General features: G+C 50.0%; 1 protein-coding gene across 2 annotated transcripts in view; it reads left to right on the plus strand.

Annotated features, from left to right (window-relative positions):
- Nucleotides 1–25,826, plus strand: part of LEMD3 (LEM domain containing 3) — a 258,857-nt gene that overhangs the window by 222,058 nt on the left and 10,973 nt on the right. For both annotated transcript variants that reach the window (XM_086919032.1, XM_086919033.1), the window contains exons 11-12: nt 15,421–15,526; nt 15,600–15,678. In XM_086919032.1, coding sequence (XP_086775158.1) covers nt 15,421–15,526; nt 15,600–15,678 — 185 coding nt within the window. The remainder of the gene's footprint in view (nt 1–15,420; nt 15,527–15,599; nt 15,679–25,826) is intronic.

Consider the following 25,826-nt stretch of genomic DNA (forward strand, 5'->3'; position numbering starts at 1 on the left):
GCCTTTCTCCTTGGTTCTTACACTCTGTTTTTTGTCGAATATGCCTGCATTATTCAATAAATGCCCGGACTGCTCCAGGAAGAAGGCCAAATCGGACCCCCGTGAGGTGTGTATCCTCTGCCTTCCTTCTTCACATGTCCCAGAGGAGTGTGTGATCTGTCGAGGCTTCTCTGGCAGGACCCTGAAGGACAGGAAGAAGATCAGACTTCAGGGCCTCGAGGAAAGAAGATTGAAGGCACAAGGTGGGTCTGGAGGGGCTTCTTCTGCTCATGCCGAGGCCTCTCCTGGGGGGCTCCCCAGGGGCAGGAAGGCCAGCAAACATCACCATTCTCCGCCTGGGTCTATTGCGCCCACTACGGCGTCGAGAGGAATGACTACGGTCTGTTCCCCATCAGCGGAGAGGAAACTACGTCGGCGCTCGGCGTCGAGGGATGTTACAAGACCGTCTAAGTCCCCATTGACTGTTTCATCGTCGTCCTTGTCGGCGTCGAGCGATCGACGTCGAGCGGTCGACGGGCCAGGCGTCGGCGCTCGCCGTTGAGGTGACACCGCCGTTCGCCGTCGGCGAAGAGGAGACGGTCGTCGTCGAGGAGGTCCTCGCCGCCGAGGTCGCCTTCGAGAGACAGGTCGCCTTCGAGAGACAGGTCGCCTTCGAGAGACAGGTCGCCTTCGAGAGACAGGTCGCCTTCGAGAGACAGGTCGCCTTCGAGAGACAGGTCGCCTTCGAGAGACAGGTCGCCTTCGAGAGACAGGTCGCCTTCGAGAGACAGGTCGCCTTCGAGAGACAGGTCGCCGTCGAGAGACAGGTCGCCGTCGAGAGACAGGTCGCCGTCGAGAGACAGGTCGCCGTCGAGAGACAGGTCGCCGTCGAGAGACAGGTCGCCGTCGAGAGACAGGTCGCCGTCGAGGCGAAGGCGTTAGTCGCTGAAGAAAAGACGTTCGACGTCAAGGGGCCGGCGCTCGCCGTCTCGTCGCCGTTCTTCAACGTCGAAGAGAGGGGAAAGGAGGCCTGACGCCGTGGGAAGTTCGCCAACGTCCCAGGCTGGTAGAGGAGGAGGTTCGCCGGGCTCGATGTATTCCGAGGTGTATACCCGTCGGGGAAGGTGACTCCCCCCCTCCTCCATTACCGAGGGGCCCCCTCCGAGGAAGCCTACTCCTCCTCCGTTGCCTCCACCGCAACCTGGGCCAGGGTTGCCAGTGAAGCCCCCTCTGGTTCCACCGAGGTCGACTTCGTTGCCTATTCTTCTGACGCCTCCCAAGGGTACACCTAAACCGAAAACCCCGTCCAATCCCAAGTCACCTGCTCCGGTGGATCCCGTGATCGTCCTCGGCCGAGGAGGTCCACGTTCACGCTCCAGACGGAGAGGAAGATCAAGGAGTCGTCATAGATCCTCCACCAAATCAAGGCGTCGCCATAGTAAGCGGGGGTCTAGGTCCCGCACGGACTCGTCCAGGACCCATTCCTACTCGCCGACCTTATCGGACTCCCCTGAGGCCAGGGTTTCTCCAGTGGATGACATTGCCACTTTCCAGGAGGTCCTCCTGGGGGGGCTACGAAGTTGGGTATCGCTGTGACGGCACCTACACCTTCGACATCGGTGATATTCGAGACGCTTCATAAGAAGCATTTGTCTCGCCCTCTTCTACCACTAGTACCTGGATTGAATGAACCTGCAGAGGAGCTATTCCTCACACCAGCGGTGGTGAAAGCCGCTCCCTCCCGACTTCTAAAGAAGTACAGGGCCCTGGATTCGGACCCTGCCTTTCTGAGAGTAGATCCGGTACCGGATTCAATGATAGTGACGGCGGCCAGGAAATTACACTCTACCTCCCCATCATCCACCGTGCCGCCAGATAAAAAAAACCGATGGATCGACTCGGCTGGAAGGAAGGCGTGTGGGACCGCTTCCACAGCCATGAAGGCGTCCAGTGATACAGCTCTGCTGGGACGTTATGACCGGGCGCTGTGGGACTCCCTGCAACAGTTCGTGGAACTGCTACCAAGAGACAAGAGGGAGGACTTCCAAGAGATCCTCAAGGAAGGGATGCTGGTGTCCAATCAGGTCATCAGCGTGGCTGCGGATGCCTCCTTGTTGGCTGCCCATGGTTACTGCCATCGAATCAATCAACGGCGACATGCCTGGCTCCGGCTCACGTCACTCAAGCCGGAGGCCCAGCAGCGGGTGGCCAACCTGCCCTTTTCCGGGGATACCTTATTCGGAAAACACGCAGATGATGAGATGGCCCGCATGAAGGCAGAGGCGGAGACCCTTACGGCTGTGGGCTTGGAGAAGCCCAAAGAGAAGAAGTCCTACCGGCTGTTCCAGAGACGCTATGGCGCGCAAGGAAGAGGACGGGGGAAGTCTTCGGGACAGCAGCAGCAGCAACAACAGCAGCCGTTCCGGAGACCCTTCCAGAAACGACAGAAGGGTAGAGGGGGACAGCAGTCCTCTACCGCGAACAAGGGCCCGGCTGGGTCTCGACCCTGAGCGGTTACTTCCCCTTCATCTGTTACCCGCTCCGGTGGGGGGGGAAGCGTTCAATTTTTTCTGGCAGAGTGGAGAAAAATTACTCGGGACAAGTGGGTGCTGAATATTGTTTGCAGTGGATACAGTCTTTGGTTCATCAGCCCTCCTCCAGCGATCCCTCCGGTCAGCTCGCAGTATCAACTGCGCGAGCTCCAGGCGGAGGCCGATATCCAGTTAAGGAAAAGGGCGATAGAAGACGTACCTCTGTCTCAAAGAGGAAGAGGTCTGTACTCCCGGTTCTTCCTGGTTCGCAAGAAGGACAAGAACGAGTTCAGGCCCATTCTGGACTTGCGGCAGACAAACAAGTGGATTCGCAGAGAAAAGTTTTGCATGCTGTCGTTGCATCAGATTTATCCTCAGTTGCAACAGGGAGACTGGCTTTGTGCTATAGACCTACAGGATGCTTACTTGCATGTGCCCATCACGTGCAAACACAGGAAGTTTCTGCGATTTCAAGTCAGCACCAATCATTATCAGTACACAGTGCTGCCATTCGGGCTGAAATCTGCGCCCAGAACATTCTCGAAGTGCATGGCAGTGGTAGCGGCACACCTCAGGAAGAACAAGGTGTTTGTCTACCCGTACCTGGACGATTGGTTGATCAAGGCCACCTTCTCGGAAGCTCAAGCACACTTCCAGAAGACATGCGTTCTCTTGAACAAGTTGGGGTTGCACATCAACATGTCCAAGTCTGTCCCGATCCCGGTCCAGTGCATTCAGTACTTGGGAGCCACCATCAATACTCTGTCAGCAAGCGTGTCTCCTTCGGAAGGCTCAGGCTCTTATGACCGCTCCATCTACAACAGTGAGGACGGTGTCTTCTCTACTGGGGTCGATGGCCTCTTGTATCTTCCTCACTCCTCATGCACGACTACACATGAGACCGCTGCAGGAGTGCTTGGAGGACCAATGGGACCAGAGGAAAGGATCTTGGGACGACAAGATACGACTGTCTCTGAATGCTCTTCAGTCTCTGAAGTGGTGGTGTTCAGTGGAAAATCTCCTCAGTGGGGTTCCTTTCCACAAGGACATTCCTATTCAGACTATCGTGACGGATGCCTCTATCCACGGCTGGGGAGCGCATTCGGGAGACTTACAGATTCAAGGAACATGGTCTCCGATGGAGTCCACGTATCACATCAATTTCCTGGAACTCAGAGCTGTTCACTTGGCACTGAAGGCCTTTCATCCGTCCTTCCAGACCAACTCTCTGCTTGTACAGACGGACAATACGACCACGATGTATTACCTCAACAAGCAGGGGGGCTCGAGATCGCGCACCCTGTCTCGGGAGGCGCAGACTATCTGGCACTGGCTTCTGTCCAGAGGATTGGCGATAATGGCTACCCATCTACCAGGTGTGCAGAATGTTCAGGCAGACTCACTGAGCAGACTGATTAAGGAAAACCACGAATGGGTCATAAACGACGAAGTACTAGGAGAAGTCTTCGAAAGGTGGGGGACTCCAGACGTAGATCTGTTCGCCACTGCCGAAAACAGCAAATGCCGAGACTTCGTCTCCAGGTACTACCAGCAAGGGACGCTGGGGAATGCGCTATGGATCAACTGGTCGAACAGCTTTGTGTACGCTTTTCCACCCGTTCCCCTGATTCCAGCGGTGCTCTTCAAGCTGTCCCAGTCCAGGGCACGGATGATCCTAATTGCCCCGGAATGGCCCAGGCAGTGGTGGTTCACGGACCTGCTTCACCGGTCTCTCCTTCCGCACATACGGATGCCGTGCAGGCCAGACCTTCTCACGAAGTTCGGGGGGCAGATGTTGCACCCCAACCTCTCGTCTTTGAGTTTAGCGGCATGGCTCCTGAGAATGCAATATGGCCACTTGAATCTGCCCGAAGATTGCATGGACATACTAAAGGAGTCTAAGCGACCTTCCACTCGGACATCCTATGCTTACAAGTGGAAGAGGTTTTGTATCTGGTGTGCGTCCAAGAACTTTGATCCGACGAAGTGCAAGGAAGATGTCATCCTTCCTTACCTTCTACATCTGGCGCGGTCTGGCCTTAATGTTCATTCCATTAAGGTTCATCTCGCTGCATTGACTGCCTACAGGAAATGCCCTTCACAGACTTCCTTCTTCCAGATCCCTGTGATCAAAGACTTTTTGGAAGGCTTGAAGAAAGTGTTCCCTCCTGTCAGGCTTCCTGTGCCTTCATGGGAATTGAATGTGGTGCTGTCCAGATTAATGAAGGAGCCTTTTGAACCTATTCATAAGGCTTCGTTGCAGCACCTGTCCTGGAAGGCGGCGTTCCTCGTGGCCATTAAATCGTCCCGCAGGGTGAGTGAAATTCAGGGGTTGTGTTGCCAAGAACCTTATACTGTATTTCATGCTGCTGCTAAGGTTGTTATGCGTACTCACCCTAAATTTCTTCCCAAGGTTATTTCTGATTTTCATGTCAACCAGACTATAACTTTGCCTACGTTTTTTCAGAAGCCTTCATCTCCAGCGGAAAGGTCTCTACATTCCCTGGATGTTAGGAGGGTGTTGAAATTTTATCTGGATAAGACCAAATAACCCACCCACCCACCTCTCCGGACACACACTCGACGCCGTCTTCTCATCCAGCAAAGACATCGCCTTCAGCCACGCCACTGGACGGACCACAGCTGCGTCCACTTCACCTTCAGAAAAACGACGATCCACCACCACCAGCAACAGGTTGCTCGAAGAAGCTTGAACAAGATCACAGCCGACCAGCTCGCCTCTTCCCTGAGCCAGCACCTTCCCGCCAGCTCAGCGAACCCCAGCCAGGCCGCCGACAACCTCACGAAGTGGATCAGCAACTGCGCGGACGAACTCGCCCCATTGAGGACCCCGCCCAGCAGACCCGGCAGCAAGAAGGCCCCATGGTTCACCGACGAACTCAAGAGCTCCAAGAAGAATTGCCGAGCCCTCGAGAAAGCCTGGAGAAGGGAACCAACACCGGACAACATGACCGCCCTCAAGCTTGCCACCCGGAAGCACCACCAACTGATCCGCGCCACCAAGAAAACTGCATTCAAGGACCGGCTGGACAACAACGCACACAATTGCAAGGAACTCTTCAACATCGTGAAAGAGCTCTCCAACCCCAACGCCGGAAACGACATCACTCCATCGCAAGACCTCTGCAATTCCCTCGCCTCCTACTTCCACAACAAGATCGCGGACATACACAACCGCTTCAGCACTCAACCGACGCACGCCACGACCGAACAACCACCGCCCCCCACCACCACCCTCCGCGCCTGGACTCCGATCAGCACCGAAGACACCGTCCGCATGATGAACTCCATCCACTCCGGATCTCCGACCGACCCCTGCCCTCACCACGTCTTCAACAAGGCCGACGCTGTCATCGCACCCCACCTGCGGGACATCATCAACACCTCCTTCGACACCGCCACCTTCCCGGAGAGCTGGAAGCATGCCGAACTCAGCGCCCTACTAAAGAAACCTACAGCGGACCCCACCGAACTCAAGAATTACCGCCCCATCTCGCTCCTCCCGTTCCCAGCCAAAGTCATCGAGAAGACCGTCAACAAACAGCTGGCCGCCTTCCTCGAGACGAATGGATCCCTCGACCCCTCACAGTCTGGATTCCGAGCCAACCACAGCACCGAGACCGCCCTCATCGCTGCCTCCGCTGACATCCGAGCCCTGATGGACGACGGAGAAACAGCGGCCCTCATCCTCCTAGACCTCTCCGCGGCATTCAACACTGTCTGCCACCGCACCCTAGTGCAGCGCCTCAGCTACATCGGAATCCAGGAGAAGGCACTGGAATGGATCATCTCCTTCCTCGACGGAAGAACACAGAGTCCGTCTACCACCGTACAAGTCAGAGGCCACCAAAGTCATCTGCGGCGTCCCTCAAGGATCCTCGCTGAGCCCCACCCTCTTCAACGTCTACATGAGCCCCCTCGCGGCCATCGCACGCCAACACAACCTCAACATCATCTCCTACGCTGACGACACCCAGCTGATCCTCTCCCTGACCAACGACGCCGCCGGAGCCAACCTTAACGAAGGGATGAAAGACGTAGCCGAGTGGATGACGACCAGCCGCCTGAAACTGAACTGGGACAAGACGGAAGTCCTCATCCTGGGTTCCTCGCCCTCCGCCTGGGACGACTCCTGGTGGCCCCCCGCTCTGGACACCGCACCCAAACCGACAGACCACGCACGCAACCTGGGCTTCATCTTGGACTCCTCCCTCACCATGACCAGACAAGTCAACGCCGTATCCTCGTCATGCTTCAACATCCTGCGCATGCTACGGAAGATCTTCCGGTGGATCCCCACCGAGACCAGGAAGACGGTCACCCAGGCCCTCGTCACCAGCCGACTGGACTACGGCAACGCCCTCTACGCCGGAACCACCGCCAAGCTCCAGAAGAGACTCCAGCGGATCCAGAACGCCTCAGCCAGACTCATCCTCGACATCCCACGACACAGCCACATCTCCGGACATCTGAGAGACCTGCATTGGCTCCCCGTCAACAAAAGAATCACCTTCCGTCTCCTCACCCACGCACACAAAGCCCTACACGATCAAGGCCCGAGCTACCTCAACAACCGCATCAACTTCTACGCTCCCAAACGTCATCTCCGATCAGCCAGCCACGCCCTCACCGCCGTCCCCCGCATCCGAAGAACGACAACAGGAGGAAGGTCCTTCTCCTACCTGGCCGCCAAGACCTGGAACTCCCTCCCGACCGACCTGCACCTGACCCAAGACCACCTCTCCTTCAGGAAGAAGCTCAAGACCTGGCTATTCGAGCAGTAGCAGCACTCTGGGCTTGCCATTCTATTCACTAGATTATGACTATACACAGAGATCCCCTACTACAGAAGGAGTAGTTTCTGTCCTGTAACTCCAGTTCTGTAGTAGGGGTATCTCTGTTAAAGTCATAAGCGCCCGCCCTCCTCCCCGGTGGAGAGAAATTCATGTAAGGAATGCTACGCTACAGGTCTGGCGTGTTACGCATTCAAAAAGAACTGAAAGTAAAAGGGACCTGCAGTGCATTCTGGGATACTGTGAAGTTCTGGAAAGTTCTCTTAAAAGCACAGTATCCTGTTTTGAGCCACATAATGGCAGCCTATGTGGCTTGTCTGTCCATGTCTTCCTCTCTATCATTCCAGAGGGTTTTTGCTGCTAAGGCATGGGAAGTCTGGACAGACTTTGCTGTTTGTGGATTTTTGGTGGAATTTCTAGTTGAAGTACTGGACAGTGTAGCCTGGTTATAGGCTGCATTATCTGTCTTTAAATTATCTCTTAAGTGTCTATGCAGTTCTGCATTTTTTCGACACTAAGAGATTATTTTTGATTGCTCCGGGGTCCACGCACAAGGACGGGACTATTCACTAGATTATGACTATAACAGAGATACCCCTATTACAGAACTGGAGTTACAGGACAGAAACTACTCCTTTCTTTCTGTCGTCTGGTTCGGACTTGTGCTCCTTCTCTGGTTCAACACCGTCTCGGTGCTCTTTTCAGTTCGCACGGTACCTCCCTCAATCTGTATTGTACTTTGATTGTGTTCCTCTTTCTGCGTGTCTACGTTTGAAAACTTCCACCAACCAGTGTTTGTAGTGATCGCGGCCCCTCCTCGGCCTTGCCTGTCGGACTTACTCCGGTCTCCATGGCGTCTCTCCACCATGACTCGACAGGATGGAAAAAATGCTTTTTAGCTATTGTCCTTGATGCGACGTGAAATACCCTCGGCCCAATCAACAGCAGGTCTGTAATTTGTGTCTGTCGCTGGATCACTGCAAGGCTGACTGTGACACCTGTTTTTTTTCTGCTCCAAAGAGTCCGATACAATTACTAGCCCCTTACCTTTTCCACCATCATCACCACCCATTACCCCACATTTGCTCTCCCACCTACTTTTTTTTAAGGGCTCCCCTTGAAATTACACCTCAGGATCTCCACATTCTAAGACAGGTGGGCATGGTGGGGTGAGGGGTGGACACGTTTGATACTCCTCCAGAAGGTAACCTATGGTATTCCAACAATCTAGTCCCACCTGGAGACACAGACCCATACCTTTAACCTGCCCGTCCCTCCCGATTATTTTACGTCCTTCCAAGAACGGATTAGTGGAGCTGTATCCTTCCATGAGGTTGAACTTCACAGGGAGCCCTTAGAAGAGGATTATCTTTTCGAAACCCTTTCCTCAACTCACTGCTCCACCCAGTAGCTCAAAGGCTTGCTGCATCACACCCCTAACATTTTTAAAGACCCAGTCAGAGCTAGGGTTATACAACTGTAGGAAACTGACTTCCTATGCAGTGCACCAAAATAAAATGCACTTGTCAGAGTCCAGACGACCCTTTATGGTTTACAGGAGTTATGATGATAACCCTCAAATGCGCTCTTTTGTGGTAGTGTTGGCGCGCAGTTGGTGCTTATCAGAGGATAGTTTTAAGCATTTTTTGCACACAGTGAGACACACTCAAAGAAATCAGACACCAATTTATAAAAATAGCACAGATTTTCATATAAATTTAGGCCAAGATCATTGTAATCGCGTAAGTACTTGTTTGAGTTAGTGAGTTTTCAAGACTTACAAAAATACACTGTATTGTGTCTTCAAAGCTGTAATATTATCCTATGGGTGTAAAACCATATACTGCAATCGGTCACCTGGCAACAAATTATAGGACTGTTCTTCTGGACTCAAGGTGAGTATGGGGCAGGATCCAAGGCGGCACCAACAGGTCAACTCGGTCGACTCTGGGGCATCTGGGTGCGGAGCTGCTTTTCAGCATCAGGTGCCCTGTCCAAGTCAGTGTGAGTCGGTTCTGTTGAAAAGAGGCTGCAAGCGGGGAATGTATTGGGCCATGCTGGTGAACCCACAGGGGGGCTCTGTTCTTGAGGGTCTTGGGCATTCAGGGACACAATCGGTCTGCTCTAACACTGGCTTGGGAGCTCAGATGTGGGGTTTCTGGGCAGTGGGGCTTTGACCAGCAGGGTGGTGCTGTTGAAGACCCGTGCAGTTCTCAGTACCTGCAGAAAGAGGGGACCAATCTGGCTGAACCCAAGGGTGGACATAGCTCCTGAGGGGTCTCAGTTCCATGTTGGCACAGCCTCCTCTCTTGGACTCGAGCTGTGGAGCGCGGGTGCAGGGTCGTGTTGAGGCGTCTGGTTGTAGTCAGTCAGAGGCTCACACTGGGTCTTGATGACACAGTGAAGAGGGAAAACAGAGCAACAGGCCACTCTAATTGCTGGCCTGATGGATCCTGACATCACTCGAAGGTACGTCTTGGTTTCTGCTGTTGGAGTCAGGACTGAACCACCAACAATCCTTGGTTGCTGCAACTGCTTCGGTACCCCGTGTGTTTGTTCTGGGCTGTCTTGGCGTCTCCAAATGTGGCAAGTAGACTGATCTGACCTTCTGGAGCAAGAAGACCTTTCTCATGTCGCTCTGCTCCTTCGGTGAGTCTGATATCTAGCAATACTGTGGAACAGCAGATCCTTTTCGGTGCCTGCAGATGCATGGGAGCAACACCTCTACTCCAAGGGAAATCTATCCCGTTTGTTGAGGTCCTGGGCAGTCCTCTAAGGGTCTGGGAATGGTGACCAGCTGTCGGCAAAGTCGTTCACATTTATATTCAAAGTGAAAGCAGCTTGGCATGGGTTTGCTCCAATCTTGGGTGCAGGTCTTCAGTTCTCGCTCTCTTCTGCCCTCCTTTCTTCCTCTGATCCCAGTAGTCCGATCTGTTCTTCTGGTGTAAAGGGGTGTTAAGGGGAGTGAAGGTTAATAGCCAATAGGCTACTTACACCTTGGGTCACTACACCTCCTAGATGACCACTTCCTGTGGGGAGTGGGCATCACCCTGTCTCAGAGGTCTTAATGCCACCACACACAGTATGGTGGAATTCCCTCCATGTTCGCTTCGGGATGCACACCTTAGGGGTGTGACTAGCCTGGAAGTGCTATTTGCCTCCTTGTGTAGCTAATTTTTTGCCTGTCCTGGTGCCAAATGGGCCCCAGGGCAAGGGGTGGCATCTCCCAGGTCTGGGGGAAGCTAGGCTCGCATATCGAAGGCGATGTGCTCTGTGAAGTTCCCCGCCTTGACATGCTAATTTACTAGCCATCCTGCTGGAGGAGGTGTAAACCCCTCCTGCCAGAGATGGCATTGTTGCCGACCTCCAAGGGGAGGTCAGAAACTCATCTATGCTGGCAGGCTGGACAGGACCAGTCAGCCAGCCCACTAGAGGACTAGTAGGTTACCTCTAACACTGGAATCATTGTGGGTTTATTAATACGAGGTGTTTGATACCAAACTTCATATGTTTCCGTGCAGCCATTATGTAGCTGGGAAACTCGTTTTGACCAGTGTGCAGTACATACATTAAGATGGCTTCCCAACTCTCTTCCAGCAATGGAACTGGACATTGCTGGGGCATATCTGCTCATACAGATATGTCCTCACATGTGGGATAATGCACCCTACTTTAGGGTTTCAAGGTATGCTGTCGGGGTAATTTTAGTATAGCCTGTGTAAAGTTTTTTTTTTTTGCATGGCTAGCCATCACTTGTTTGCCTGGTTGTGATGCGGTTTCACTGGTAGTGCACAGGGTCCCTGCCATCCAGGTCCCCTGGGCCAGTGCTTCTTTCCTAAAAACAAATCCCCATTTGGAACTTCTGCCCCCTGTAAATCCCTAGTAAGTGGAACCCTGTGTACCTAGAGCCTGCGACCTGAAGGGAGTCCCCTGGGACCATGTTACTGCCCTTGCAGCTTGCAGGCCCCTGTGATAGGAAAAACGACAAAGTCGACAGGGTGCCATGCCAGGTAGTGCTGTCTGATGGTATAGGTAAGTCACCCTTCTAGCAAGCTTCACAGCCCTAAGGCAGAGTGCACTATACCACAGGTGAGGGCATATCTCCATGAGCAGATATGCCCCTACGATATTGGGGTCAATTTCTTAATATTGTAAGGGCCAGTGAAACCATGGAGATTACATGGGCTTGAAACTTGACAACTCTAGTTCCACTGCTCTATGATGGCTTCACTGAACACAGGAGTGTTTGATACTAAACTACTCCTCTCAATAAATCCACACTGATGCCAGTGTGTGATTTATTGTACCGTGTACCAGGAGGCATCACAGAGGTGCCCACTGAAAGCCTGCCAAACTTGGTGTGGTCTGTGACTGGCTGTTGGCAGCCAGCCACTGCCAGACATGTTTCTGTACCCCTGGGTAGAGAGCCCTTGCTCTCTGGGACCAGAAACAATGCACATCCTGGGCAGAAGTGTCACACCTGTCCCAGGATGGGCCAGTGCTTAAAGAGGGAAGCTTTAAAGGCCTGCCACCTTTGTAATATGACTCCCCAGCCTCTGCTGCTAACAGGTGTGCCCGCCTCTGCCACCCACACCTCGAAGGTGGGGGAGGTGAGTTGAAGCACATCACATCTGCATCTTTAGGATGGGTGGGACCCCTCCAATCAGGGTTAGGTCCATGCCCCCCTCCCACAGGAGGGTGGCATAATAGAGGGTGTAGTCACCCCGGCTCACCCTCCGACCCCTGCCCTCGCCATATCTTTAACAAAGCAAACCGCATCATCGCACCCCAACTCTGCAAGATCGTCAACAGCTCCTTTGAGACCGCCACCTTCCCGGAAAGCTGCCGTACGCTGAGATCAATGCCCTACTCAAGAGACCCACAGCGGACCTAAAGTACCTCAAGAATTTCCGGCCCATCTCCCTGCTCCTTTCCCGATAAAAGTCATCGAGAAGATAGTCAACAGACAACTGACCCACTTCCTCGAGGAGAACACCACCCTGGATCCGTCCCAATCTGGATTCTGCAGCAATCACAGCACCGAAACCGCCCTCATCGCTGCCACCGACTACTTCAGGATCCTGCTGGACAACGGCGAAACCGTGGCCCTCTTCCTCCTGGACCTCTCGACAGTCTGCCACCACACCCTACATATACGCCTCCACAACCAGGGATCTGAGGCAAAGCCCTAGACTGGATCACCGAATTCCTCACCAACAGAACCCAAAGGGTCCACCTCGGCCTGCCCCCGCTTACCGATCTGAAGCCACCAAGATCACCTGCGGCGTGCCAAGCATCATTCCCCAGCCTGACCCTTTTCAACGCCTACATGGCATCGCTCACCAGCATCGTCCGATCGCACAACATCAACATAGTCTCCTATGCCGATGACACCCAGCTAATCCTCTCACCAAGGACCCCGCCACCGCCAAAACCAACCTCCAGGAAGGAATGCAGGCCGTCGCCGGCTGGATGAGGAACAGTCTACTGAAGCTGAACTCCCACAAGACTGAGGTCCTCATCCTTGGCTCCACCACCTCCACCTGGGGCGACTCTTGGTAGCCAGCTGCTCTGGGAGCTGCACCGACACCCACCAACCACGCAAACAACATGGGGTTCATCCTGGGCGCATCGCTCTCAATGACCCAGCAAGTCAACGCCGTCTCCTCCTCCTGCGTCAGCACCCTCCACATGCTTCGCCAGATCTACAGATGGATACCCACTGTAACCAGACGGACAGTCACCCAGGCCCTCGTCAGCAGCAGACTGGACTACGGCAACGCCCTCTATGCAGGAACCATGTCCAAACTCCAGAAGAGGCTACAACGCATACAGAACGCCTCCGTACGTTTATTCCTCGACATACCCAGTCACACCCATATCACTGCCCACCTGAGAGACCTGCACTGGCTCCCAGTCAACAAGAGGATCACTTTCAAGCTCCTCACCCACGCTCACAAAGCTCTCCACAACGCCGGTCCAGCATACCTCAACAAACGCCTCACCTTCTACACCCCGAACCACCAGCTTAGCTCCGCTGACCAAGCCCTCGCCACCGTTCCACGCATCCACAGTAAGATCACTGGTCCTACCTTGCCGCCAAGACATGGAACGCCCTCCAACAGTGATTTCTTGTCTTGCCTCCCAAACAGCCGCCGTGAAGTTTGGGTGCCCTGCTTTGAGTCAGTCCTGGACCATTGTTTCAGCTGGCTCCTTAAGGTGTCTTAGCATGTGCAATCTGCAACACTGCTCCAAATATTGCTGTTTTGGCGGTGGCTCTGATGTCCCTAAATTAAAAAGGTTTTTTTATGTGTCAATAACCCTTGCAGACCTTTTCCGCCATGCAGCCATGCAGTTGTTTCTTGGTTTTTCACAATAATCGCTCAATTCATGGCCCCTCTTGTGCAGTATCTTACACGCATCAGGAAACTCAGTTGTTTCATAATGTTAACGGGTGGTTGACCGGTTTTCACATTGCATCCAGTTATTTGATATCCTGAGAAAGATTCAGTTATGCTACAGCTCTTAAATGTATGAGCCCACCGGCTGGTCTGTATGCAAGTGCCGTGCTCAATGCAAAACTAGCTTGGCTGGCGCCATGTTAGTTGGGAGTTCAGAACGGCCTGTGGCTCATCTCTATGGGCTGGGTTCCTATTGTAGACATCCACACACCTGCCATCCTTGAGCTACTCCAGGGCAGAGGTCAGAAAACCTTATTCTTCCCCGCAACTCTCCGGTAAATCGAACACCCATCTTCGGTTGTGTGCTGCCTGGTGTAGGCTCAGTCTTTCTGCAGATTGGCCCATTGGGGTGGGGATTGAATTGGTGGGCAGCCCCTCCTGGTGGTTGAACAGCGGCCCTTTTTCAGCTAGTTCAGCTTCCCTTTGTTATTACAGCAATAGTATATCAGTGCCAAACGTGGATTGGTATTCAGTAGTCCTATTTATTGGAACGGGTGATTTTCTCATTGTTTTCCATGCCCAAACTCGCCCATCCAGCTGTTCTGACTTAACCCACTGCAACTTCTTCTCCTATGTCTTCTCTTTACTTCTGGTGTTCTTTTCTTTAAAACTGAAATCGATAATCAATTACAGTTTCTTTAATGCTCTGTGCATGACTCCTCAGAGTAGTTATCAGTGTTCCATTCATCAGAGGCAGGTGAATCCTGCTCCTCCTCTGGATTAGTATTGGGAATAAGATTCCGGTCACATTGGATACTCTTTCCCATTATAGGATATTGTTAAAGCGTGGGACTAGAGTGGTCATTAAATGTTTCCATTTAGAAAACCGGGATTGAGAAGGGATCTGTTAGGTCAGGTTGCTCTGTAGCATCTCCTAGATGACATGCAGACTTCTAAAAATGTGTTCTGTGCTTTTTGCCGAATGATTGACTGCTGGCTTTTCTGATGACACACAGGTCTGCCGACCAATTTGCTCTTGCACCCCGGTTTCTCCAACACTGAATCTCTGCTCCTTTGCTCTCTGACTCCTGTAGGAACCGACACATGCACTTAACTGCTTACGGTCATGTAATAGCAGAAAGAGCCTCTGGGTGTGTGGCTGCAGAATTAAAAGGGGTTAAAAAGCTGTATCTTGTTGGGCTGGCACCATCCACTGAGCCAGCTTTCAGTAAGCCTGAACACAGGTCATATCTCTCTGTCTGACTGTGAAAGCTAAACAGCCTAACACATGTATAGTGTTCTAAGTAGCGTTGTGAATGACTGTAGCCAGCATCTAGTGATGGATAGTCTTGATCACTCAAACATAACAAAATAATATGACACTTAGACAAGAAAATGACCAAGAGAGTAGCAAAGGAAGAGGTCAAGATGGATACCAGGAAACATGTTTTATAAAGGTTAATGAGTTGACTACTCTGGTCTATGTAGTTTGAAGTTTTAATTTCTAGCTTTTTGGGTAATGTAGGTTTTGAAATGGTAATGTTTGAAGGCTGCTGAATATTGTCAATAAAAAGTTTATTATAATCCTTTCATATGGTCATAACATTGACTTGTCTTGTTTGCTCTTCAAAGAAATACATTGATTTTTTTCCCCCCTGCGCCATGCAGCGTGATTGAGTTTAAGTTATTTTTCAGGGAAATAGGAGATCATTGGCATCTTGCAATTCAAGAAGCAATATTGGAGAAATGCAGCGATAATGATGGGATTGTTCACATAGCTGTGGACAAAAACTCACGTGAGGTAGGTTTAAGTCTATTACTTTTGTTTCTGAATTTAATCTATGAACTTGCACTAAACACATTTCATTTTGCAGGGCTGCGTGTACGTCAAGTGCCTATCTCCAGAGTATGCTGGAAAGGCATTTAAAGCACTGCACGGGTCGTGGTTTGATGGTAAGAATATTTTTATTCTTTAAATGTGCACGTGATCAATCAGATGAACAAAACATAATTACATTTAGCTTGAAACAGTATGGGTAACATTTACTTTTTAACATTCGGGGAAGGTCCTACTACTGAGCTCCCCTGTCTGTTTGATTTCTTGATTGCACAGGACATGTCTAGAACTGGGCAAATGTAAAAATGAATGTGTATTTGAAAGCACATGTTCGCCCTGAAGGTATCTTGGAGCTGAAATAATGGATGTTGTTTATTGCCTAACTCCGTGGTACTCATTTTTGTTGTTGTTTTCTGAAGAGTGAAAGGCTCTATGAACCCACCGGGTTGAAACAAGTGGTCATGAGGTCAACACAAATCAGTGGAGTTGATGCCTTACTTCAGTGAGCCACTGGGCCTGGCCATTAAAGTGTTTTGTAGTCTTGTTTCATTATGGAGAGTATGGTTTGGCGGTAGATTTTTTAAATTCATTTTGACGCTTATAAGGCAACATTGTTGTTTTTTAGGCTCGTTTTTTCTGTTGTGGGGGAATGAAAATAAAGGACATTGGGTGGACCAAATGGGAAGTGTTTGTGGGGTTTGATTAGGGGAGAAACACCGATAATGGAGGATTGGTTTTTTTTCTAAATTCTTACTTGGTAGAATAAATATTAAATAAGAACTTTCTTAAATGCACATTCTGTTGCTAAGATAGAAGTGTGGGTTTACACACATCCTGTAGAATGTCAGCAGTACGTGACTACAAATGGTTTTATAGTTGTGTACTAGTTGGGCATTCCGTCTGCCATGCACTGTTTTCCAAAGCATTACCTTTGCATTCTTCCTAATTATATTTTTGTATTCAGGTTCAATAAGTGCCTCTATGAAATATTTAACTCAATTAAGTGTTGTTGGCGGTTAATCATACCATACAAAATGCAGGTTTACAGCAGTTTGGTACTTTTCTGTTTTTTTCTTTACATGCTAGATAGATTTGGGGTAACTTTAAATTCACATTTGGATATTATAGACCTGTACCTTTGTAAAACTGCTTGTTCACCTGTGGAAATGGATGCTAAAGTGGAAAACGTAATCTCTGACGTTCTCAGATTTTAGCTGGTATTCTTTAAATATTGTTTTTCAGTTCACCCTAAAACATTTTTCGAAGTGGACAAAGTAATATATGCCATCTTTGACTAAGTTTAAAAAAGATCATTTTTTAATACTTCAATGCCTTGGTTGGCTATTGAGTCATTGGTATTGGAATCTAAGGTTAGGAAAAAGCCTTCTGCCCTTCAGTATTTGACAAGCTTGGCAGGAAGCCTAAAATGCCACACTAATTAGCCTTTTAGTGCACAGTCAGTAGTAGTTAGGGCTGCATTGGTTACTGTAGAGTGTTAACGGCTTTGCTGAAATGAATTGAGAGCTTCTGAGTTGTAAGTGGAATGAATTAAAATGCAACTTTAACTCAGTTTAATGATTCCACTATGTCTGACGTTCCAAGTATCTTGAAAAATATTACATCAGTATATAATGGGAACACTAAAGTCAGTACTGTAAGGTATCAAACAACTTGTTACATTAAGCCTGGCTTTTAGCTGAAGGCATAATTAATGTAACTTGGTGCTGTGTGCAACTTTAAAAAAGGTGCCACTTTATTGCCCAGGGTTTCCTGTCCCATTCATGTTTGCACACTGGGTCTGTTCCCGAGACAGCTTTCTGCCATCCTAGGGATACATGTAAACGACTCCCATGAAGGGACACAATATAAGCTTGCGTGGGGGAGAGGTGACACCTTTCCCTGGCAGGAAGACAAATGGGTGTTGGCCCAAACGGCGATCTTTAAAGGAGAAGCTGCCTTTGAAGGTCGAATGGCAAACTCTCAGAAGAGTGGCGGCTTTATTGTTTAGAGATGACAAGCTGGCACTATAAACAGAGAGGGGAAGCCAGTTGTTAAACTGGCTTTTCCGGGGCTATTAGCCATCTTGGTAACTACATCTCAAGGTTGGGCTAGGGAGCTCGCATGCAGAGAAAAGGGGAGGGGTTCTGTCATGTTAGCAGTGGGCAGAAGGGGGCCTTCTGGGATGGCTAGAAGCAATAATTCACAGGTAATACTGAGGAGGGAGGTACCTAGTAGCCCATTGGCTAGTCACTTACATCTCCCCAGAGCACATTTTAGGGGTATAAAAAGGACACTCCTGCGACCCAGAACTTGGATCTTGTTGAACTAGATAAGAGGACTGAAGCTGCATTGCCTTTATGCACCAAGGACCACACGAAGAGAGAGTGCACCAATGTAGTCTGCACCTGCTAGCTAGCAGAGGAAAGGACTTTGTCTGTTGTGTCCTGATCATGGAAAAGTTGACTCCTGAGCTCAGTTGAGGTAGGAGGCTCAGAGGGTCAGTTGGATGACCTCCTGGTCGCAGCACAAGGCCACAAAAGCTGGAGAAGCCTACTGGAGCAGGTTAGTAGCCTAGATTCCCAGATAGTCACTATTCAGCCCCTGTAGCCAGGATCTGACGCTCAAAAGTTGCCCCCGAGCCTGCTGGAACCAGGAGAACTGTCGGGGTGCAGCTTAGTCCCCCAGAAGGCAAGTTACTGCCAAAAGAAGGGAACTTCTGAAACCTCTGTACCCAGGTGACTGGTAGCTGGTTTTAGCAAACAAAATCTGACTGGCCTTAGAGGTTATTCAACCACACCATATAATAAATCCTGTTTCCTCACATGCATCTTCCAGAAGAATATCAATGATACTTATAGGTGCTGGTAGAAGGCAACACTATCCTCAAAGCGTTTATAATCTACTGACTCTTAACAGGTACAGTTCTAAGAAGGCATTCCTGGCTGTGCATATCTGTGTTCATACCAGAGAACATATTTGATTTGGGTTTCACTTAAAATGTATTTGGCCGAACAGATTTTGCTTCAGAAACTGTGAAGAAGGCTAATAAGACTCTATAACCACTTGGAGCAGTGCAGACATTGCAAATTACAACTTTACAGAATGTAATTTAATTCTTGCCAACAATAGATTTAAAAGATGCTTACTTCAGAATACCAATGTATTCAGGTTACTGAAAATGCTTAAGATTTATAGTACAAGATGTACATTACCAACTCAGAATGTTGCTTTTGGCCATAAGGTATATACCAAAGGTATTTAGAAAATGATTGGTAGTGGAAAATACTTGTGCTGTCAAGCAGTTCATGTGTATCCATATCTGCACCACTGGCTGGTAAAGGGAAGCGTTGCGTGCATGTCAAACGAGTACACAAACAGTAATACACCGGTCACACTAGTTGGGCTTCATGGTCCATAATTAAATGTCACGTTACCACCATCAAAATGGAAAGTGTTCCTGGGCGCAGAGATCAATGCAAAAACATTCAAAACAGGATACAGAACAGAGTAATTAAGACAATGACCAGCAACACACATGCTATTTCCTAAGGCCACAACTTTGTCATATCCTTTTTTGTAGCTAATACGAGATAAAGTGGACACTAGAAAAGAATATTGTTGTCATAGCTCACCTTCTAGTAAAGCCCAGAGAGTAATGGGCAGTCGGTTGGGGATCCATTGGTGGGGAGGCTCTCGGCCCCCCGTTAGGGGTGGATGACCAATCCCGCCGCGACAGGTACTTCAGAGTTGTGCAGCGTGAATCTTTCTGGATTCACTATGCTGTGCATTATTCCGCGGTCTAGTCGTTGGGTCCGGAATTGTAGATTTTTTTTTTTTTGCACCCCAGTTGGACATGTCCATCCCACCTTTTGGTGTACTTCCTGTGACGTAGCCACGCGTCCTGCGGAAGCTCTCACCTTTGGGCGCCATTGTCAGATTCTTTTTTCCACCGTTGGGTCTGGATCGTCGCCGAGAGGCGCTCCAGAGTTTTGGAGGAAAGAAGACGCAGAAAAGTTGAATTTTGCACGGAAAAGATTGGAGAAGACGACAAGGAACAACACAATCAAGCCGGGACGACAAATAAGAAGGAGAACTTTGAGAACTTCGTCGTCCAACGGAGAATGCGCCCACAGGGGGCCCCCTGAGCACAAGAAATGGACAAGACGCCTTTTAAATTCTGCCGTAACTGCCACCACAAATAAGTGCAGAAACACCAGCACCCAGTTTGTAACCTCTGCCTACCAGTCGAACACGAGAGCAAGTACTGCAACGGCTACTCCGCCTTCACACCGAAGACTCTCCGGGTTAGAGAGAGGCAGAGAAGAGCCAACTACAACATGCAAGGCAAGGGACTACCGCCGTCGCTTTGGGACCTGGGACTATCAAGCGGCGAGGAGGACAACGTCGCCGGAGAAGACGACAGCTACACGGTCGTAGAGACCGATAAGAAGACTTCTAAAGAGGTAGGAGAGTCGATGACCCCTAAACCCCGACAGATCCTCGAAGGTCTGTGTCAGACTCTCGAATAAACAGTCTTAAGTCCTCAAAGGGAGCACTGGCGCCGAAAATCTCGACACCCGTAGCTGCATCCAAGGACAAACAGCCCAGCGTCGTCGACGCACGTCCCCGAAAAAGGAACGATCGACTTCGAAGGAGAAGGACCCGAAGGTCATTTCAACATCGACGAGTACGTCAAAGAGATCGGCCGAACCGTTCGACACCGAACAGGCCGCCGAACTGGAGAGAAAGAAGAGACAGCTCGAGGCCGAAATGGATAACATCCTGCAAAGAAAGAAAGAGTTTGACGAAAAGATGAAGAGGTTCGTGATTCCGTCTAAGCCAAAGACGGTAAAGAGGATTAGGACTTCGACGCCGAAGGGCCGCCTTAAAGTCCCGAGACCCAGGACCACCTGGAGGAAGAAGTCCTCTACTACGAGGAGGAGGGCGACGATCAGCGGACAACCCTTGACTCGGCAACTTCGGGGACACAGGACCTGGAGTGGCAGGACCTTGACACCGAAAGCCCAGAAGAGCCCGTGGACACATATCCTTCGAGGCCCTCGCAGCCAGATGACATTGGGGTCTATATTATGGTCATCAAGAACGCGGCAACGGCCTTTGGAGTCAAGCTAGATGAGGAAAAACCAAAGGCAGACTTCCTCTTGGAGACCCTGCTCCCCACCCAAACGAGGAGCCAGTACCTCCCCATACTGGAGTGCCATGGCCCAAAGGAAAGAGGCGTTCAAGAAATCGGCAACATGCAGGTCCGTCACGCCTAGGACGGAGAAGAAATATAAACACTCCTCTAAGGATCCTCCCTACATCTGGGGATCAGTCACAGAGGACTCCATTATTTCGGCGACCACCAGGAAAATGGCAAATGTGCCAACAACATCAGGCCCACCACCAGACAAAGAAAGCAGGAGGATGGACCTTACTGGGAGAAAGATAGAAAGAAATGCAGTGATGTGCATGGCAAACTCATACACCCTTCTGAACAGGCACCAGTACCAAATTCTGGACGAGATCGGACAGCTGATCAAGCTCCTCCCAGACGAGTACCAACAAAGAGCCTCACACCTTGTGGAGGACGGGAAGAATGTGGCAAATTCATGCCTCAAAACATCCTTGGATGTTGGTGTGCCGGTGGATGAAAAGCTCACCCAGGTCAAGAAAGAAAACAAAACTGCAAGGTCCATGGAGGCCTTACAATTCAGGGGGATGAGAAGGGGTACCCCGACACGGAGATCTAACAGAAGAGGGGGAAACCAGCCAGGAACGTCACACCAGACATTCCAGCAGTCCCACCAGGGCGACAGCCAAACATAACAGGGACAGCAAAGACAAACCTGGCAGTACCAGCCAAGGGGCCAGTCTTTTCGCGGGAGGGTGAATAGGCTTGGACAAACTAGAAGAGGGGGCCAACAGCCCACCTCAAAGTGACTCTGTCACGCCAGTCAGTCAGTCAGTCAGGATATCTTAATTCGACTTATTACAAGTCATACAAAGAAACAAAACAATAAAACATAACATAGGATACGTACATAACCCAGCGTTATCATAAAAGCATCAGACTACATGCGTCAAAAAAATACTATATACAAGATTAAAAAAGTACAAATGCAATTCATGTCAAAAGAAAACATGCTAACCCTTAAAAATTACTAAGTCGAAGTTTGGCCAGCAGCCTTCACCCTGGCTGCAGCCACTAAAAAATTAGCAATGCAAAAGGTTGTGCGGGGATTTGTCAGAAGCTGTAAGTGAAGCAGCGCCGGGCGTACCTGTGTGAAGCCCGCTTCTTTTAGGATAGGGAGCAAGTATTTTTTCCTCTGCTCATGAAAGAAACTACAAAACATGACAAAGTGCATTGTGTCCTGCACCGAAAAATCATCACAACTACAAGGTGGGGCTAGATCTGGCTTCTGCCAACACTTGAAAGAGCCTAAGTAGTAATGTATCAGGTTAAACCTAAACTTGGTTAGTAGAAACCTATGATAAGGGGAAGTAACAAAACTAAGATAAGGTGCGAGGGAGGGGGCACTAACCAAAAGGTTATGTGACCTGACTGATGGCTTCAGTAGTTCAACATCCTCGCGTCGCGCTTCCTTCATTTCCCTGAATGCCTTTTTTATGTAACCTATATCCAAAACCCTAATTTTTTCTGGGCATGAAAAAAGTTCTGGGCGACCCAAATCTGAAAATGATTTAATTAAATAGGCCATCCATGGGATGCTACTATATTTATCTAAAGATAGAACATCTTTCAGTATTTTATGGTTCAGTGGGAGGTCTTCGTTCAACCACATTTTCAGCCATAGGATCAGGGGTGCTAGGGTCAATAAATCTGACAAGTAGGGTAGACCCACCTCTTGATGAATCGAATAAGTTGGAGTTGACTGAGGTACAGAGAGAAGAGATCTAATAAATCTATTTTCAGCTCTCTGGATAGGGTCCAGATTAACATAGCCCCACAAAGGTGAACCATATAGTGCAATGGCCACTGGCTTGCACTTATAGATCTTTAGAAGGGCTTCCATGGGCCTAGCTCCCAACTTGCCCGCAAAGCCCAGGATCGCTGAGGAAGATCTAATTACCGCCAACCTTTTAGCTCTTATCTGTGGCCCCCATGTTCCCTTTTGGTCAAACAGTACACCCAAATAGGGGAATGTAGTTACCTTTGAGACAGGGACCCCTCTACAAAAAAAGGATTTATGTCTTTTTTTTGGTGCACTCACGCCCCATTACCATCGTGTGAGATTTGGAAACATTTACTTTCAAATCCAAATTATCCATAAAAGAACCAAAGGCATCCAAGAGGCGCTGAAGTCCGACACCAGTGCGGGCAATCAACACGGCGTCATCCGCGTACAGGAGTGCCGGAATTTGTACATCTCCTGCGCGTGGGACGTCCGCGTCCTGACCACGTAGGTGTGCCCCCAGGCCCGACACGGAGATCTAACAGAAGAGGGGGAAACCAGCCAGGAACGTCACACCAGACATTCCAGCAGTCCCACCAGGGCGACAGCCAAACATAACAGGGACAGCAAAGACAAACCTGGCAGTACCAGCCAAGGGGCCAGTCTTTTCGCGGGAGGGTGAATGGGCGTGGACAAACTAGAAGAGGGGGCCAACAGCCCACCTCAAAGTGACTGTCACGCAATACATGCCCACCCACGCAACACCTCCAAGGGTGGAGCACAACAAGTCCAACAGAGGGTTACACAGACCAAACATCAACGAACATGTAACACCAGTAGGAGGCAGGCTAAATCATTTCTTCCAGAGTGGAAGAAGATAACCACAGACAAATGGATACTCAACATCATAGAGTTGGGATACTGCATAGAACTGGAAAAGACACCGCCAAACAAGAAACCAAAAAGGAAGGCGCAATCAGGAAAGGAGCTGGAGCTACTTCAAAAGGAAGCGAAGGAACTCCTCCAAAAGGAGGCCATCGAACCAGTACCATACAGAAAAAGGAACAAGGGAGTGTACTCCACCTACTTCCTGGTACCAAAGGTGGACGAAACACTGAGACCCATTCTGGACATAAGGTTCCTAAACAAGTACATAAAAACACAAACATTCAAGATGACGTCCCTACTAGAGGTCATTCCTTAGATAAGGGGCGGAGACTTCATAGCCACTATAGACCTCAAACATGCCTACCTGCACATCCCAATGAACAGGCAGCACAAACCTCTACTAAGAATTGCCATCAACAAAGAACACTACCAGTTCACAACCCTAGCCTTCGGACTAAAATCCGCACCAAGGGTCTTCACCAAGTGCCTCGCAGCAGTGGCAGCGCACCTACAGAGGGAAGGGATCCATGTATACCCTTACCTTGATGACTGGCTAATAAAGGCAAGTTTCCACAGGACGTGCAAAGAACACGCACAGCGCCTGACAAGTACACTGATAGACCTGGGATTCTCCATTCACTGGGGGAAATCCTCAATGGAACCAGAGCAAGTGAAGATCTTCCTGGAAGCACAGATTAACACCATACAGAGCAAGGTGTTTCCCCAGCGACAAGAGAATACTGGCCCTGCTGAAGGGGCGAGCTCTGATAGTGAGGACAGCGAGCAAGATCATGGCCATGATGGCGTCCTGCATACATCTGGTCCCAAATATATGGCTCCACATGAGACCATTCCAGGAATGGCTGCAACAACAATGGTCACAAGCTACAGGAAGTTGAGAAGATCTAGTGGTTGTAACGCACGCAGTGCAGGAGGAGATATCGTGGTGGAACAAGGAGAACATAACGGAAGGGAAGCCTTGAACACCACCAACCCCAACGGTGACCATCACCACAGACGCAACCCAGATGGGGTGGGGAGCACACATGAACAAGCTACGGGTGAGTGGTCGTGGACTCCAGCGGATGCGGTCAAACACATCAACTACTTTGAACTAAAGACCGTTTTCTTCACCCTCAAGGGCTTCCAGAAAAAACTGTACACCCAGAGAGTGTTGATCCAAATAGACAACACAACATTGATGTTCTACATCCACAAGCAGGGAGGAACACAATCAGCCCTGCTATCAAACCTGGCACAGGAGATATGGAGGACGGGCCATCCCACTCAAAATAGACCTGCTAACCACACACCTAACAGGGAAGGACAATGTGGAAGTGAATCGGCTCAGCATCTGCATCCCACGAGTGGGAGCTCAATACACAGGAAACGCAAAGGCTATTCAGAAGGTGAGGAACACCGACGATAGACCCATTCGCAACACCAGAATGCAAAATGCCGAAACTTCGCATCCAAGCAACCAGGGGAAAGATCCCTGGGGAATGCCCTATGGATACGCTGGTCAAAAACATTTGCTTACGCTTTTCCCCCCCGATACCACTGATACCCAGAGTACTCAACAAGTGCTGAACCAGCAACATGATACTGATAATGGTGGCACCAAAGTGGGCAAGGCACACCTGATACTCACAAATAATGGAAATGGCACAGGGGCCACCCTACAAATTCGGAAAAAGAAAAGACCTACTCTCCATGCAGAACGGAGAAGTATTGTACCCAGAGCCAGAGAGCCTCAGCCTAGCTACATGACTCCTGAGGACATAGTTTGCACACCTAAGGTTACCAGAAAGCACCCTGCGGGTGCTACGGGAGGCAAGGGGACCTACTACACGAACGTGCTATGCGGCAAAATGGAACAGGTACACAAAATGGTGCAGTAGGAAAAAGCTGCACAAAAGGAATCAACGGTGCTAAAATATCTCACACACCTGATGAAAGCATACTGAGTTCATCCTCGCTGATTGTACACTTAGCAGCGATAGTAGCCTACACAAGAGGAGAGACAGGAAGGAGTTTCTTTACATCACAAGTAGTGAAGAGATTCCTGCAAGAGGCAAAAAGGATGGCACCACCTAAAAGGATGCCGCCGCCGGCATGGAACCTTAATCTACTCCTAACAGAACTTATGAAGGCACCTTTTGAGCCCATCCATAAGGCCACACTACAAATGCTAACAATGAAGACAGCATTTCTGGTGGCAATCACCTCGCTGCGCAGGGTAAGCGAGCTGCAAGCCCTAACACTGCAAGAACCCTACATCCAAATACAGAATGACAGGGTGGTAATGAGAACGGACCCACACTTCATGCCAAAGTTGGTGTCCAGGTTCCACATGAACCAGACAGTACAAATACCAAGCTTTGTTCAGAAACCATCCACAAGCGCAGAGAGGGCACTGCACACTCTGGACGCTAGAAGAGCAGTAATGCATTACATGG

This window comes from Lissotriton vulgaris, chromosome 1_1, assembly GCF_964263255.1.
Source record: "Lissotriton vulgaris chromosome 1_1, aLisVul1.2, whole genome shotgun sequence".
Lineage (NCBI taxonomy): Eukaryota > Metazoa > Chordata > Amphibia > Caudata > Salamandridae > Lissotriton > Lissotriton vulgaris.